Source organism: Pongo pygmaeus, chromosome 20 (assembly GCF_028885625.2).
Source record: "Pongo pygmaeus isolate AG05252 chromosome 20, NHGRI_mPonPyg2-v2.0_pri, whole genome shotgun sequence".
NCBI lineage: Eukaryota > Metazoa > Chordata > Mammalia > Primates > Hominidae > Pongo > Pongo pygmaeus.
The window spans coordinates 61,098,049-61,116,444 of NC_072393.2; the positions used below are offsets into that span (position 1 = coordinate 61,098,049).

Consider the following 18,396-nt stretch of genomic DNA (forward strand, 5'->3'; position numbering starts at 1 on the left):
GAGCTGGGAATGAGGGGCGGGGGAGGTCTGTGGACCCCAGCCTGTGGTTTCTTCCAGGGAACCTCCCCAAACCCAGCCTCTGGGCTGAGCCAGGCTCTGTGATTACCTGGGAGAGCCCCATGACCCTCTGGTGCCAGGGGACCCTGGATACCCAGGGTTACCATCTCACCAAGGAAGGAAGCCCCATGACCTGGTACCAACAGAGCCCACCAGAGCCCAAAAACAAGACCAACTTCTTCATCCCATCCATGAGAGAGCACCATGCAGGGAGATACCGCTGTCACTATCTCAGCCCTGCAGGCTGGTCAGAGCACAGTGAAGCCCTGGAGCTGGTGGTGACAGGTGAGAGGACACTCAGGGGTCCCAGCCCCAGGCTCTGCCCACAGGAAGGGGGTCGGCTCTCAGGGGCATCTCCATTCTAATAACTCAGCCCTGGGGGATGATGTGGGACACGTGAGCCCCATTTAAGACAGTGTCTCCTTCTCTCCTAGGAGCCCACAGAAAACCCACTCTCTCAGCCCTGCCGAGCCCTGTGGTGACCTCAGAAGAGAATGTGACCATCCAGTTTAGCTCAAGGGTGGGATTTCACAGGTTCATTTTGATTGAGGAAGGAGAAAACAAGCTCTCCTGGATGCTGGACTCACAGGAACTCTCCAAGGGGTTGTCCCTGGCCCTGTTCCCTGTGGGCCGTGTGACCGCCAGTCACCGATGGATGTTCAGATGCTATGGGTATTACAGGAACATCCCCCGGGTGTGGTCGGAAGCCAGTGATACCATGGAGATCCTGGTCTCAGGTACGGATGTCTTCCTCCTTGCCCTATTTATTTTTGAGAACTTACTATCAGGGAGCCCCATGTAGGAGGGTGGAACAAGGGAAGTTTGAGACTCCTGAGCCCAGAGACACTGAGTGTGAGAGACAGTGAGACCTGCAGGGCCAGGACGGGAGAAGGAAGGGGTGTGGGAGGAACCAGCCCTCCTAGTCCCGACTCCTCTTTCCCTCCAGGCATGTCTAGGAAGCCCTCTCTCCTGACCCTGCAGGGCCCTGTCGTGGTCCCTGGAGAGAACCTGACCCTGCAGTGTTGCTCTGATTTCGGCTACGACAGATTCGCTTTGTACAAGGAGGGGGGACATGACCTCTTCCAGGGCTCTGGCCAGCAGCCCCAGGCTGGGCTCTCCCAGGCCAACTTCACCCTGGGCCCTGTGACGGTCTCCCACGGGGGGCAGTATAGATGCTACGGTGCACACAACGTCTCCTCTGAGTGGTCGGCTCCCAGTGACCCCCTGAACATCCTGATCTCAGGTGAGGAGCCCAGCGGGTTCAGTCAGGGACCCAGGCGCCACACAGGCCCAGCCGGGGGAGCCCAGGTGGTGATGGCCGGGATGAGGGGTGGGGGTCCCAAGGGAGGGAGAGACAGACAGAGACAGGGGATGGGCAGGGAGAGGAAGACTCAGAAAAAACAGAGACAGAGACTGAGGGTCCCAGAGAGAGGACTTAGGAGGTCTCAGCTCAGAATAAGGTGGGGCAGCCCCTCACCCATCCTTCTTCTCTCCAGGGCAAATCCCTGACAGACCCTCCCTCTCAGTGCAGCCAGGCCCCACAGTGGCCTCAGGAGAGAACGTGACCCTGCTGTGTCAGTCACGGAGCCCGATGGACACTTTCCTTCTGACCAAGGATGGGGCAGCCCATCACCCACTGCGTCTGAGATCAGAGCACCAAGCTCAGCAGCACCAGGCTGAATTCCCCATGAGTCCTGTGACCTCAGCCCACGCAGGGACCTACAGGTGCTACAGCTCACGCAGATTCTTCCCCTACCTGCTGTCTCACCCCAGTGACCCCCTGGAGCTCGTGGTCTCAGATGAGGGCCCTGACCCTGTCCTCTCTGAACTCAAACCTCAGCTCAGGCCCTGCCTCCAGGAGAGCTCAGGACACTAAGGAAAGAGGGGAGTAAAGAGGGAGGGTCCGCAGGGGAGGGCCCAGCCCATGAGAGGGTGGAAATAGTCAGGGACCTCCTAATCCTGGGCTCCCACCCCAGAGACCTCAGATGGGGCTAAAGGCCAGGGAGGGCTGAAATGGGATATGGAGGAACCTGGGAGGAATCATGCTTAGACTGAGGGTAGAGGATGGAGGCCCCACTCACTCCCCACCTGGGCTCCCCTGGTGACCCCAAAATACTCAGTGCATACCTGAGACGAAGGGAGATCATGCACCTGCTCACTGCAGCAATGCAGGCAAATATTCAACAGCAAACCTCGTGTGCAATTCCTTTCTGTCTGGTGTCCCTAGATAGAAACACCTATCTAGTTTCTCTTTCTGTTTCTGAAGATTTCAAAGTAATGCTGGCATTTATAATTTGCACATTTAATTTGTTAGGTAGCGTTATGATATAAAATAACTGTGCTCTGATTTTCTTTGGGATTAAATTAAATATGTGCATTCATGATGGAGAATAACTTCTCATTAATAATGTCTTTTTATCCAATACATTTAAAATTAAACTTTATACACTTATATCAGCAGATGCTTGAAGTTGTATTCATAAAAATTGTGGACATTGTGAATTTTAAGCATTGTTTTACTACTTGAATAATTTGAAAGTCTTTGATTCCTTTCTATTTTCTAAAATTAGTTAAGTATAGATGAGAAAGCTATTGGTTTGAGTATGCTAATTTTACTTCCTATTAACTTACCACAGACACACTCCCTTTCAATCCTTTCTGAAATGATCTCTTTTGATTTATTGATAATAATTACATTAACCGCAAGAAAATGGAGGACAAACTTGTTTGTTTCTAAATTATATAATACTCTTCTCACTTCAAATATATATGTATGTGTTTATATATACTCACACACTATTATATATATTATAATATATATTATGTATTATATATTTATATATACACACTATTATATATCTTATATATTATGTATTATATATTTGTATATACCCACACACTATTATATCTTATAATATATATTATGTATTATATATTTATATATACACACACTATTATATATCTTATTATATATTATGTATTATATATTTATATATACACACTATTATATATCTTATTATATATTATGTATTATATATTTATATATACACACACTATTACATATCTTATTATATATTTATATGTATACACACACTATTATATATCTTACATTATGTATTATATATTTGTATATACACACTATTATATATCTTATTATATATTATGTATTATATATTTATATATACACACACTATTATATATCTTATTATATATTATGTATTATATATTTTTATATACACACACTATTACATATTTTATTACATATTTATATGTATACATACACTATTATATATCTTATTATATATTATGTATTATATATTTATATATACTCACACTATTATATCTTCTAATACATATTATGCATACACATATGCATAATACATACCACATATTATAATACATATTATGCATACACATAAGCAAAATACATATTATGTATACACACATATTTATACCTATGCATATATGTATGTATGTATGCAAATGTACCTGTGCCGCAGCAGGGAAAGTTTCTATCACATAACTACAGAACAGTTAGGAGAAGTGTAGACACAAAGGAATGCAGCAACTGAGGGACATGTTGGCTTAAGTCTCTTCAACTCCTCACACACCTCCTCCTCTTTTGGTTGATTCTCAGGAGCAGCTGAGACCCTCAGCCCATCGCAAAACAAGACAGACTCCAAGACTGGTGAGTAAGGAGATGCTCTTGGTTATGGGGCTGGCACAGAGGGTCGGGTCCTGTTAACGGGAGGTGGGTGCCCTGGGTGGGCATCCAGGGGTCCTGGGTGAAGTTGATCTGCCCTGACCTCTGTGACCTCTTTGCCCACCATCCCCAGCCTCACACCACCAGGATTACACAGTGGAGAATCTCATCCGCATGGGCGTGGCTGGCTTGGTCCTGGTGGTCCTCCGGATTCTGCTGTTTTAGGATTGGCACAGCCAGAGAAACCCCCAAGATGCAGCCAGGAGGTAAACACAAGAGAGAACAATGCACCCTTCAGAGTGCTAGAGCTTTGGCAATGAATCTGATAGTCCCAAGAGGTTCTGGAAGAAAGTCTGGACCATCATTCGGGGAACTGTCTACTGAGAAAGTCGAGAAGGGGAGGCTTGGGTCGGGTGCAGGAAGATGTCTGGGTGCCTGTAGAGAACGCTTCCTCTGTTAAACCTCCATTAAACGGCAGTGCTTTCAGTCCTGCTGTTGTGGACCCTCCGTGCCTGCCCCTGCCTTCCTTTTGCTCTCTGTGATGTGAAGGCACATCCCCCATGGTGGGTTTGCGTCCACACCCCTGCGATCGCGTGCTCTGGTCCACTGTCATGTAATATATTTTTCTTTGTTTCCAACTACCACATTCTCTAAAGTGAACTATTGTTTCTCCATCTCTTCAGTTCTGAGCATAGATCTGGATTAAATAACGGGAATAGGTGGGCAAATTTGTATTTGGGACTTTGAAACATGAGTCTGAGGCCAGAAACAGTGGCTCACACCTGTAATCCCAGCACTTTGGGAGGCTGAGGTGGGCGGATCACTTGAAGTCAGAAGTTCGAGACCAACCTGGCCAACATGGTGAAACCCTTCTCTACTAAAAGATACAAAAATTAGCTGGGTGTGGCAGTGAGCACCTGTAATCCCAGCTACTCGGGAAGCTGAGGCAGGAGAATAGCTTGAACCCGGGAGGCAGAGGTTGCAGTGAGCCAAGATCTTGCCACTGCACTCCAGCCTGGGCAACAGAGCAAGACTCCATCTCCAAAAAAAAAAAAAAAAAAGGAAATATGAGTCTGAAAAGATGCCCTAGCACCCTCTCTGGACCCTGAATTCCCTTCACTCTTCATCGGATGATACCTGTGTACTTTGTCCAGAAATATCATCTCTCAGAATTAGCACACTAATGCTTGAAGGCTCAGCCTCATGGTATGGTGATCTCTGAAAAAATTATTTTCTTAAGAAAACTCTGAACATATAAAGCCCCTGATTTATAGTATTTGCTAATTAGTGTGGTATAAATACGTCCTTTATGGCCAACTTCAGGGTTCCCATATGACACCATCGAATGCACAGTTGGGAAGTAGTCAAAAGAATTGTTGTTCACACATGAGTATGGACCAGTTGTAAAGTTTATTTAAAGGTTATAATAATTTCTGCTTCATTCTTATGGTGTAGTCTCAATAAAATTGTAATGTCGAAATCATAGCACAATGGAGAGAAAAGAAAAAAATAGGCCAGGCGTGGTGGCTCATGCCTGTAATCCCAACACTTTGGGAGGCCGAGGCGGGAGGATCACCTGAGGTCAGGAGTTCGAGACCAGCCTGGCCAACATGGTGAAACCCTGTCTCTACTAAAAATACAAAAATTAGCCAGACGTGGTGGTGCCTGCCTGTAATCCCAGCTACTTGGGAGGCCGAGGCATGAGAATCACTTGAACCCAGGAGGTGGAGGTTGCAGTGAGCCGAGATCACTACAGCCTGGGTGATAGAGCAAGACTCAGTCTCAAGAAAAGAAAAAAGTATCAAAATCATTTTTCGGAAAGAATATTGAACATGTAGAATTTTAGTACATTAACAGTAAGAGTACAAATTGCTTTAATCAATTTAGGAAGTATATTGGAATTATCTAGTTGAAAAGAGGAGGCACACAGCTGTGACCCTTAATTAATTATGTACCCTAGAGATAAATGTCTACTTATGTGTCATGATACACTTACAGCTGTTATAGGAATGCTGTTCCTATTAGCCAAAGCTATAAAATACCAAAGTCCACCTATGAAAAAAATAAACATAGTGTGGTAAATAGACTCAGTGGAATATTACCAGGTAGTAAAATGCATAAATGAAAATAACAAACAGCACCATACTTCAATTTTCAAGCATAAAGTCAAGCAAATGAAATATTATTTTGAAAATGTATGCATGGTTATTTCATTACATAAAGGTCAAAAGGAGGATACATTTATTATTTAGGAAAACACACCTAAGATATCTTTGTAAAATCTGTAAAATCAATAGTGCTGTTTCCCCTCTTTCATTCCTGATCTTGAAAATGTTTGTCTCTTTTTCTGCCATGGCTTTCTACCTTTCTTGATATATTACAATTTTATAACCTGCTTATTTCATCATACTTCATAAATTCACATCTATATCCCATGAATTATTGAGGGCCTTATTCTTTTCAAGAGGTATTTAGGTTTTTAAAAATATCTTTTGGTGGCTGGGTGCAGTGGCTCACGCCTGTAATCCCAGCATTTTGGGAGGCTGAGGTGGGTGGATCACAAGGTCAAGAGACGGAGATCATCCTGACGAACATGGTGAAACCCCATCTCTACTAAAAATACAAAAAAAAAATTAGCTGGGCATGGTAGGGGGTGCCTGCAGTCCTAGCTGTTTGGGAGGCTGAGGCAGGAGAATGGCATGAACCCGGGAGACAGAGGTTGCAATGAGCCAAGATCGTGCCACTGCACTCCAGCCTGGCGACAGAGTGAGGCTCCATCTCAATAAGATAAAAAAGAAAAGAGAAAAAAAATCTTTTGGTATTAACTATTGATAAATTACACTATAAAAAGAGAATGTAATGCATAAGATGGCAATTTGAAAAGATTCAGATATAATTTTTTCTTATCTAGTAAATACTTAGTAATTTGTGTCTAATGTGTGCCTTAAATACATATCAGTTTATGCTCTATGCATTTCAAGGATGTGTGATTAGATGAATGAAACTTTCTGAGTCATATATCTTCCTTGTTAATACGTTCTTTTTTTTTTTTTTCTTGAGACGGAACCTCACTCTGTCGCCCAGGCTGGAGTGCAGTGGCACGATCTTGGCTCATTGCAACCTCCACCTCCCAGGTTCAAGCAATTCTCCTGCCTCAGCCTCCTGAGTAGCTGGGACTACAGGCGCCCACCACCACATCTGGCTAATTTTTTTTTGTATTTTTAGAAGAGACGAGGTTTCACTATGTTGGCCAGGCTGGTCTCGAACTTCTGACCTCAGGTGATCCACCCGCTTCAGCCTCCCAAAGTGCTGGGATTACAGGCACGAGCCACCATGCCCAGCATTAATAGATTCTTTAAAGCATAAATTAGTAATTATTTTTACTAAAACATTTTTGGATTATATTTCATTTTATTGAATATTAATATTGCCAATAGTATTCTAATAGCATAAATTCTAATACTCTTACTGATGTTTTCAAAGCTTTTTTCTATCGTGCCTGATCATTGGATGTTTAGGGGAGAACAGGCTACTTGACTCATCCTTAAGTAAGCGAACTACTCTTCTACATACAGGGTAATAAATGAATGATTCAGATGACTTCAGCTATATTGCTAAGGATTCACAATTTTGTATTTTGAACAAAGAATTATTCACCAAATTCATTTATGGAGGACAGATTCTGATAACACTTTAGAGGATAATGATTTATTTTTCTCAGCATGAAAACAGAAAATATCTAGACACCTGCAGCTCTGGAATATTCCTCAATATTCCACATTGGTTTCATAATTGACTCTTCAGCTGTGTCTTATCCGTGGTAGAATAAATATTTTGATTGTGCTCATTCGGATGGATTTTTCACTTCTTAGATTTTAACTCATTTCTATAATTCCTATGTATATAGAATATAATCCACATTCCTGGGTCAGAAATGCAATTTCCTCTTGTATTTTGCAGATATTATTTTCACTTTAAAATGGGTCTCATACATTTCTAGGATTCTTTTTTTTTTTTTTTTTTTTTTTTTGAGACAGAGTCTCACTCTTTCACCCAGACTGGAGTGCAATGGTGCGATCTCAGCTCATTACAACCTCCGCCTCCCAGGTTCAAGAGATTCTCCTGCCTCAGCCTCCTGAGTAGCTGGGATTACAGGCGCCTGCCACCACACCTGGCTAAGTTTTTTGGTAGAGATAGGGTTTCACCTTGTTGGCCAGGCTGGTCTCAAACTCCTGACCTCAAGTGATCTGCCTGCCTTGGCCTCCCAAAGTGCTGGGCTTACAGGATTACAGGCGTAAACTGGGTTACAGGTGTAAGCCACCAACCCTGGCTATGCATTTCTAGGATTCTATTTATTTTTATATGGTAACTCTCATTAATGAGTCTATTGATTGATGGCTGCAGCACTTTTTATCAACATTAAAATTATACTTCCAGCCGGGCGCAGTGACTCATGCCTGTAATCCCAGCACTTTGGGAGGCTGAGGTGGGCAGATCACCTGAGGTCAGGAGTTCTAGGCCAACCTGGCCAATATGGTGAAACCCCATCTCTACTAAAAAATAAAAAAATTAGCTGGGCGTGTAATCCTAGTTACTGTAATCCTAGTTACTTGGGAAGCTGAGGCAGGAGAATCGCTTGAACCCAAGAGGCAGAGGCTGCAGTAAGCTGAGATCAGGCCAACACACTCCAGCCCGGGCAACAGAACGAGACTCCATTTCAAAAAATAAAAATAAAAAATACACTTCCTTGGTCATTTTTGTTGGACTGCTCACCTCTCACACTTTGTCTTCCATCTAAGGTTTCTCTCATGGCTTTCTTTGGAGTTGAGAGCTGAAAAGGGAGGTCTAACCCATCATCTACTGCCACATGGCATCCAATTTCCCAAACTTAGTGTCTGCTCACAGTTGTACTGGGCAATGATGGGTCCAATGGGAGCCTCATACAATACTGCAATGAAACAGTTTCACACACACGGAGGAGGTGACTCAGTGCTGATCATGGACTCAGGGCAGTGAGCAGAGATGTCCCAGAGCCCATTTGTAAAATCTCAGAGAAGGGGCTGGGTGTGGTGGCTCATGCCTGCAATCCCAGCACTCTGGGGGGCTGAAGCAGGTGGATCACCTGAGGTCAGGGGTTCAAGACTAGCCTGGCAAATATGGTGAAACTCCATCTCTCCTAAAATTATAAAAATTAGCTGAGCATGGTGGTGGATGTCTGTAGTCCCAGCTACTCAGGAGGCTGAGGCAGGAGGATCACTTGAACCCGGGAGGCAGAGGTTGCAGTGAGCCGAGATCACGCCATTGCACTGTAGCCTGGGTGACAGAGCAAGACTCTGTCTCAAAAAAAAAAAAAAACTCAGAGAAGGAGAACCAGAGCTTCCAGCCTCGCCCAGAGTCTTGGCTCACTCCCTGAGTCTTGGCTCACTCCCTGTGTGTGAGGACCCTAGGGAGCCTCTTCTGTTCCCCACAGAGGTGGAAACTTCCTCCTTAATAACCCCTTGATGCTCCCAGGCACTGGTGATCACTGAGCTTTGCTCTCTCTTTTTTCTTATGGTTCCCTGTCTACTTCCAGGGCTATCACTTTACTTTTTGTGCATAAGACCATTAATAATGTTTTAGAAACATTCTATCAAATTTCTCAGTGCTAGGAACAACTGAGGTTTTTGATTGGGTGGCTTAAATGTCTACCTTTACTGTGGAGTCCAACAACAGGATTCTAACAAGTCCCAACCCCTTCATGCCTTAACCTGGTCTGGAAATAAATTATGTTTGAACTCATCCCATACCCCAGCCACCTCAAGCCCTACAACCACTCTGAGAAGTGAGATTTGTAGCAAAATGCTCCAAACAAAGAAACTAAGGCTCAGAAAAGGGATGTTAAGGTGTCCATTTACATAAACAAAAAATGGTAGATGATCAGCTTTCCCTTTGAAATCAGAGCAACAACCCAACTTATTTCTCCCTAAAGTTTGAAGTCACGGCCATGGAAGGAGGCTGAGAATTCCACCCTAGGAAAATTACCAGCATCAGAATTACCAATCACCAGTCCAAGTGGATGATTGATGTGTCAACTCAAGAACCCCTGGCCGGGTGCATTGGCTCACACCTGTAATCCCAGCACGTTGTGAGGCCGAGGCAGGTGGATCACTTGAGGTCAGGAGTTCGAGACCAGCCTGTCCAACATGGCGAAACCCTGTCTCTACTAAAAATTCAAAAATTAGCTGGGCGTCTTGTGCTGTGAGGTGATTCTGACATCACATCCACGCCTTTGACTAGAACATCTAACAAAGGAAATGCGGTCATGGAGCCAGTCATCAAAGGGGGCTCCTCAAAGGCCCAGGAGTGGACTAAGTGAGGGAGTCATTTCTCCACCCTCACCACAGAGTGCTAGGGAGAACTGCACAAAAGTACAAAGGAGCCATGTGGCTGAGTAACAAACTATCTGCTGGCCAACATTCTTAAGCACCACCTACTGAATCACAGACCAAAACACAACAGCAAAATATTTTGCCTGGATACAGCGCCTGTAAAAACTAAGGCAAAGACTCAGCCACAAGTAAAGATTCTGTACAGAGTCCCAGTCCTCTAAAAATACCCAGAAATAAAGCCAACTGACTATGCTCAGTTTACATTATAGTTAAAGGAACACCAGCCTTCAGACATGAAAAAGAATCAGTACAAGAATTTTGGCAACTCGATAGTTCCCCAGAAATCCAATTGTTAGCCCGACTAAGATGACTGAAATGACAGACATAGGATTCAGAATCTGGATAATAAGGAAGCCCACAAAGATCTTGGAGAAAGATGAAGACCAATCCAAGGAATCCAGCAAAACGATCCAGGAGCTAACAGATGAAATATCCATTTTAAGAAAGAACCAAACTGAACTCCTGAAACTGAAGACTTCACTTCAAGAATTTCAAAATACAATCAGAAGCAACAAAAGCAGAAGAGACCAAACTAGGGAAAGAATCTCAGAGCTTGAAGAATAGATCTTTGAATCAACTCAGTGAGACAAAAATTTTTAAAAAGATTTTTAAAAAATGAATGAAATCTCTGAGAAATATGGGATTATGTACAGAGACCAAATATATGGCTCATTAGAATTCTTGAAAGAGAAGGAGAAAGAGTAAGCAACTTAGAAAACATACTTGAGGACATAGTCCATGAAAATTTTCCCAATCTTGCTAGACAGGAAGACATACAAATTCAAAAAATGCAGAAAACCCCTGTGGGATATTACACAAGGTGACCATCCCCAGTACACACAGTTATCAGATCCTCCAAGGTCAACACAACAGAAAAAAATCTTAAAGGCAGCAAGAGAGAAGTTGCAGGTCACCTACAGAAGGAACACAATCAGGCTAGCCGCAGACCTCTCAGTGGAAATCGTACAAGCCAAAGAGATTAGGGACCTGTTTTCAGCATTATTAAAGAAAAGAAAATCCAACCAAGAATATTATATCCCATCAAACTAAGCTTCATAAGCAAAAGAGAAATAAGATCCTTCTCTGACAAGGAAGCACTAAAAGAATTTGTTAGCACTAGACCATCATGACCACCATTACAAGAGATCCTTAGTGGAGTGCTCAATAGGAAAGAGAAGATCAAAACCTGCTACCACAAAAACACACTCAAGCCATAGCTCACAGATAATATAAAGCAATTACGCTATCAAGTCTATAAAACAAACAGCCAACAACATAATGACAGGATCAAAATTTCATATATCAATATGAACCCTGAATATAAATGGCCTAAATTCCCCACATAAAAGGCACAGAGTGGCAACATGGATAAAAAGCCAAGAGCCAACTACCTGCTGTCTTCAAGAGATCCATCTCACATGTAATGACACCCACAGGCTCAAAGTAAAAGGATGGAGAAATATTTACTAGGCAACCAGGAAACAAAAAAAGAGAAGGCATTCCTATTCTTATATCACATGAAACACACTTTAAATCAACAGCAATCAGGAAGGACAAAGAAGGGCATTACAAAATGATAAAGGGTTCAATTTGGCAGAAGACTTAACTATTCTAAATATATATGCACCCAACTTTGGAGCACCCCCATTCATAAAACAAGTTATTCTTCACCTATGAAAAGAGTTAGACAGCCACACAATAATAGTAAGGGACTTCAGTATCCCACTAACAATGTCAGATGAGTCACTAAAACAGAAAACTAACAAAGAAATTCTGGTCTTAAAGACAATGCTTGACCAATTGGACCTAATAGACATCTACAGAGTACTCCACCCAACAACTGCAGAATATAGATTCTTCTTATCTGCACACACAAAAAACATATCATATTCTAAGACTGGCCACAAAGCAAGTCTCAATAAATTCAAAGAATCAAAATCATAACAAGGCACACAATAAAAATAGAAAAAAATACCAAGATGATCTCTCAAAACTACAGAAAAACATGGAAATTTAACAACTTGTTTCTGAATGAATATTAAGAGCCATCTATGACAAATCCACAGCCAACATCATATTGAGTGGTCAAAAGCTGGAACCATACCCCTTGAGAACTCTTGGGTAAACAATTAAATTAAAGCAGAAATCACAAAACATTATTTAAAATTAATAAAAATAGAAACAAACTTACCAAAACCTTTGGGATGCAGTTAAAGCAGTGATAAGAGGAAAATTTATAGCAATACATGCCTCATCAGAAATTTAGAAAGATCTCAAATTAGTGACTTAACACTGCATCTAGAGGAACTATTAAAAAAAAGGAACAGTCTGAACCCAAGGCCAGCAAAAGATGAGAAATAACTAAAGCAGAGAGAACTGAATAAATTGAGACCCAAAAGTCCATACAAGAGATAAATAAAACTAAGAGATTTTCTTTGAAAAAAAATAAACAAAATTCATAGACTGTTAGCTAGATTAACAAAGAAAAAGAGATAAGATCCAAATAAGCACAAATAGAACTGACAAAACAATGTTATGAACAACCCCACGGAAATAGAAAAGATCGTCAAAGACTATTATGAACACCTCTATACACACAAGCTAGAAAACCTAAGAGAAATGGATAAATTCCTGGTAACACAAAATCTCTCATATTTCAACCAGGAAGAAAGTGAAAACCTGAACAGACCAATAACAAGTTCAGAAATTGAATCAGTAATAAAAACCCTACTAACTAAAAATAGCCCAGAACCAGATGGATTCACAACCGAAATCCAACAGCCATACAAAGAAGAACTGATACCAATCCTACTGAAACTTTTGGAAAAAATCAAGGAGTCGGGGCTTCTTCCTAACTCATTCTATGAAGCTATCATCACCATGATACCAACATCCGTCAGAGACATAATGAAAAAAGAAAACTACAACTAAATATCCTTAAAGAACATAGACACAAAAATCCTCAACAAAATACTAGCAAATTGAATCTGTCAGTGCATCAAAAGTTAATTCACATGATCAAGTAAGCTTTATCTTTGGGATGCAAGGTTGGTTCAACCTACACAAGTCAATGAATGTGATTCACCTCATAAACATAATTAAAAACAAAAACTATATGATCATCTCAATAGATGCAGAAAAAGCTTTCTGTAAAATCCAACATCCCTTCATGATAAAAACTGTCAATAGGCATCAAATGAACATACCTCAAAATATTAAGAGCCATCTATGACAAACCCACAGCCAACATTATATTGATGGGCAAAAGCTGGAACCATACCCCTTGAGAACTAAAACAAGACCAGGATGACCACTCTTGCCATTTTAATTCAACATGGTATTGGAAGTCCTTGCCAAAGCAATCAGGCAAGAGAAGGAAATAAAAGGCATTAAAATTGGAAAAGAAGTAGTAATACTATCTCTCTTTGCTGATGAAATAATTTTATACATAGAAAACCCTAAAGACTGACTCTGTCAGAAGGCTCCTGAAACTGATAAATTCAATAAAGTTTCAGGATTAAAAAAATGTACACAAATTAGTAACATTTCTATGCACCACTAACATTCTAGCTGAGAACTAAATCAAGAACACAATCCCATTTACACTAGCCACAAAGAAAATAAAATACCTAGGAATCCATCTAACCAAGAAGGTGAAAATTCTCTACAAGGAGAACTACAAAACACTTCTGAAAGAAATAAGAAATGATACGAACAAATGGAAGAATATTCCATGCTCATGAATTAGGAGAACAAATAGTTAAAATCGCCATACTTCCAAAAACAAATTGCAGACTCAATGCTATCCATTTCAAAATGTAATGTCATTTTTCACAAAATTATAAAAATTTATTCTAAAATGTATTTGGCACCAAAAAAGAACCTGAATACACATAGGAATCCTAAGCACAAAGAACAAAGCCCAGGCATCGCATTACCCAACTTCAAACTATACTACAAGGCTATAGTAACCCAAACAGCATGATACTACTACAAAAACAGACACATAGACCAATGAGACAGAATAGAGAACCCAGAAATGAGGCTACATACCTACAACCATCTTTGACAAAATTGACAAAAACAAGCAATGTGGAAAGTACCCTTTCTTCAATAAATGGTTCTGGGATAACTGACTACTCGTATGCAAAATAATAGAACTGGACCCCTAACTCTCACCATATACAAAAATTAACCTAAGATAGTTTAAAGATTTAAATGTAAAACCTCAAAATATTAAAATTGTAGAAAAAACCCTAGGAAATATCCTTCTCAAGATAGACTTTGGCAAAGAATTTATGGCTAACTCCCCAAAACCGTTTGTGAAAAAGACAGAAATTGGGACCTAACTCAACTGAAGAGCTTCTGCACAGCAAAAGAAAGTATCAACAGAGTAAACAGATAACCTACAGACTGGGAGAAAATATTTGCAAACTATGCATCTGACAAAGTTCTAATATCCAGAATCTGTAAGGAATGTAAACAAATCAACAAGCAGAAAACCAAAAAACCTCAATTAAAAATGACATGAACAGACACTTCTCAAAAGAAGATGTACACATGGCCAAAAAACATATGAACAAATGCTTATTATCAGTAATCATCAGAGAAATGCAAATTAAAACCACAATGAGATACCATCTCACACCAGTCAGAGAAGCAGAAGCAATTACTAAAAAGTTTTTTGTTTTTTTTAAATAACAGATGCTGACAAGATTGTGGAGAAAAGGGAACACTTATACACTCTTGGTGGGAATGTTAACTAGTTCAGCCAATGTGATAAGCAGTTTGGAGACTTCTCAAATAACTTAAAATAGAACTACTGTTCAATCAAGCAATCCCACTACTGGGTATATACCCAAAGGAAGGTAATTAACTCTGTCAAAAAGACACATGCACTAGTATATTCATTGCTGTGCAATTCAGAATAGCAAAGATTTGCAGTCAACCTAAGTGCTCACCAACAGTGGATTAGATAAAGAAAATGTGCTACATATACACATGGAATATTACATGGCCATAAAAAATAATGAAATCATGTCCTTTGCAGCAACATGAATGTAGCAGGAGGTCAGTCTCCTAAGTGAACTAACCCAGGAACAGAAAACAAAATACCACATGTTACCACTTATAACTGAGAACCAAACATTGAGTACACGTGAACATAAAGATGGAAACAACAGATACCGAGGACTATAGATGGGGGGAGGAGTAGGGAGGTATAGGCTGAAGAAACACCTGTTGGATTCTATGCTCATTGCCTGGGTGATGGCATTGTTGGAACCACAAGCCTCAGAGTCACAGAATATGCCTATGTAACAAACATGGGTACCTTTGATCTACAATAAAGATTGAAATTATTTAAAAATAGGAAGAAGAATTACCCTATACCTAAAGCTAAGATTTTTCCCTTTGAATATTAGTTTCTTCATCACTGTAGATAAGCAGGGAAAGAAAAAATTATTATACTATACTAGCCTTTTATGCGACCATGAGGATTTGGGGTAAGTAGGTAGACAGCTTAGATAATTCACCAGGATATTGATACAGGCTCCACAGCTGGAAATAACCAAGGATGAGTGCTGTGTTTTGAGTGGTCTCCCCCAGAAACGTTTGTTGAAATCTTAACCCCTAGTATGTATGAATGTGAACTCATATTATATAAAATGGAAGAAATAGCCCGAGCACAGTGGCTCACACCTGTAATCCCAGCACTTTGGGAGGCCAAAGCAGGTGGATCATTTGAGGTCAGGAGTTCTGGCCAATATGGCAAAACTTCATCTCTACAAAAAAAATGCAAAAAAAAATATTGGCTGGGTATGGTGGTGCATGCCTGTAGTCCCAGCTACTCGAGAGGCTGAGGCAGGAATTGCTGAAACCTGGAAGGCAGAGGTTGCAGTGAGCCAAGATCATGCCACTGCACTCCAGTCTGGGTGAGACAGCAAGATACTCTGTCAAAAATAAATAAATAAAAAACAGAAGAAGAAATATAAGAATGACAGCAAACTTTGTATTCAAAACTATGAAAGTAAGAAATAGGTGGACCAACATTTTTAAAGTGCTACAAGAAAATATTTCAAACTAGAATCTTTCAACCTGAAAAGGAAAACATTTTTCTGCAATAAAGGTGCCATTGAAAATGTCTCACAATTTATTACATGAAGCTTTGTTCTATGATAAATGTTAAGCTCTTGAAGCAGAAGATTAATGATACCATTTAGTAACTTGAATTTCAAAAAAGTGGAAGTATCACAAGAGGCAAATACATGTGAAATTATTAAATGTTTCATATCAACATCCAACCTTATGCTGTCTACATAAGCTGCACTTCAAATACTAATCCACAAGACGTAAATATTGAAAGAATGACACTACATTGTCATGATAATGCCCAAAGCAAAATATGCTTATAGTCAGTTGTATACATAGAATAGGTAAATGTTTGTAATAAAAAGTATTCCTCAATAGAAGTTTCTTAACTCAAAGAATGAAATATTTCACCATGCACATACAAAGAAGAGGAAATATGGAGATATGAAGAGGAGTACTTCATAATGACAAAGAGACAAATTCATAAATAAGACATAATCATCCTAAATGCCTACACACCTAAAGCTGGAACCTCAAAACACATTAAATTAAAGGCATAATTCAAAACATAATCAGTCACATCCAAAATTGCAGCTAGAGATAGCAACATTCACCTCACTTCCAGAACAAGTACACAGAAAATTATTAAGCATATGAAAGACTTGAAAAACATTTGTGTAGGCAGTGGGTGCATAAGGTTGGGTGTTGATATGAAACATTTAATAATTTCAATAATTGTAGCACTTTGGGAGGCCAAAATGGGAGGATCACTTGAGGCCAGGAGTTTAAGACAAGCCTGGGCACCATAGCAAGACCCCATCTCTATTTTTTTAAATAAAGAAAAACATTTGAATGATTTTTTTCTTAATTGACATTTAGAAAACATCCACCTCAAATCTTCCTAATCCACAAACTTGTCTAGCTCCCCTGGAACATTCACCAAAATAAATTTTTAAACGCTGAATCATAGGTAATATGATAGATGAAACAGTTGAATTAAATTATAAATGTACAACAAGGAAATGCTGGGGAAATTATCAAATATTTGAAAATTAATAAACACATATAGCAATAAACAATGAGTGGAAGAAAAACATTTCAAAGAAAAGTGGAAAATATTTTGTATCAATTAAAAATGAAAACACATCTCAGCAAATGACTGGGGATACAGATAGAACAGTATTAAGGGACAATAAGCCTCAAATGTCTATGTTAGAAAAGAATGAAGAGCTGAGTAAATATATAACTTTCACTTGCAGAAATACTACACATCAGCAAATTAATTCCAAAGTAACATCGAGGAAAAACATAAAATGGCAAGCAAATATATACATGCACATGTACATACATTCATAAATGACAAACAGGACAGAAAAATCAGTGACATCAATTTTGTTCCTTAGAAGAAACAGGAAAATTGACCAAAAAAAAATTTCCAGGCCACATTTGGTCATGATGGAAATATTTTGGCACTTCCTGGTTAAGCTCAACACCAACTTGCACCTGAAACCAATAATTTCATTTCTAGGTAAATATGTCTAATTAATTCGGCATATGTATGCAAGGGATCACACAGAAACATGATTATCAAGGCCCGAGTTATAAAAGAAAAAATCCAGAAACAACACAAATGCCCATGATAAAAAGAATGGATAATTACATGTTGATAAAGTTATGCATGGACTATTAAACTGCAATCCAAAAGAATAAAATAGAGCTATAAAATTCAATATGTATATGGTGTCATAGAAACATAAATGTGAGAAAAAGAAAGAAAAATACAAAATTTATATTTTTTAAAATTTGAAACAACTATATATGTGAGTGCTTAGGGGTGTGTGTGTGTGTGTGTGTGTATAACCATATGCATATAAACATACACATACACACACATATAGAGTGTCCCGGCCAGGCATGGTGGCTCACACCTGTAATCTCAGCACTTTGGGAGGCTGAAGTGGACAGATCACTTGAGGTTAGAAGTTCAAGACCAGCCTGGCCAACATGGAGAAACCTCCTCTCTACTAAAAGTACAAAAATTAGGTGGGCGTGGTGGTGAGTGCTTAGAATTCCAGCTACTTAGGAGGCTGAGGCACAAGAATTGCTTGAACCTGGGAG

The 18,396-nt window shown here is 40.1% G+C and overlaps 1 protein-coding gene across 1 annotated transcript; it reads left to right on the plus strand.

Moving 5' to 3' along the window:
• The first annotated feature begins 248 nt into the window (after positions 1 to 248).
• LOC129020029 (leukocyte immunoglobulin-like receptor subfamily A member 4) lies at positions 249 to 4,245 on the plus strand. Its single transcript, XM_063657464.1, has 6 exons — positions 249 to 342; positions 495 to 794; positions 1,004 to 1,300; positions 1,554 to 1,862; positions 3,695 to 3,745; positions 3,894 to 4,245. The coding sequence occupies exons 1-6, from the start codon at positions 249 to 251 to the stop codon at positions 3,983 to 3,985; spliced, it is 1,143 nt and encodes a 380-aa protein (XP_063513534.1). The 3' UTR covers positions 3,986 to 4,245.
• Positions 4,246 to 18,396: the final 14,151 nt, after the last annotated feature.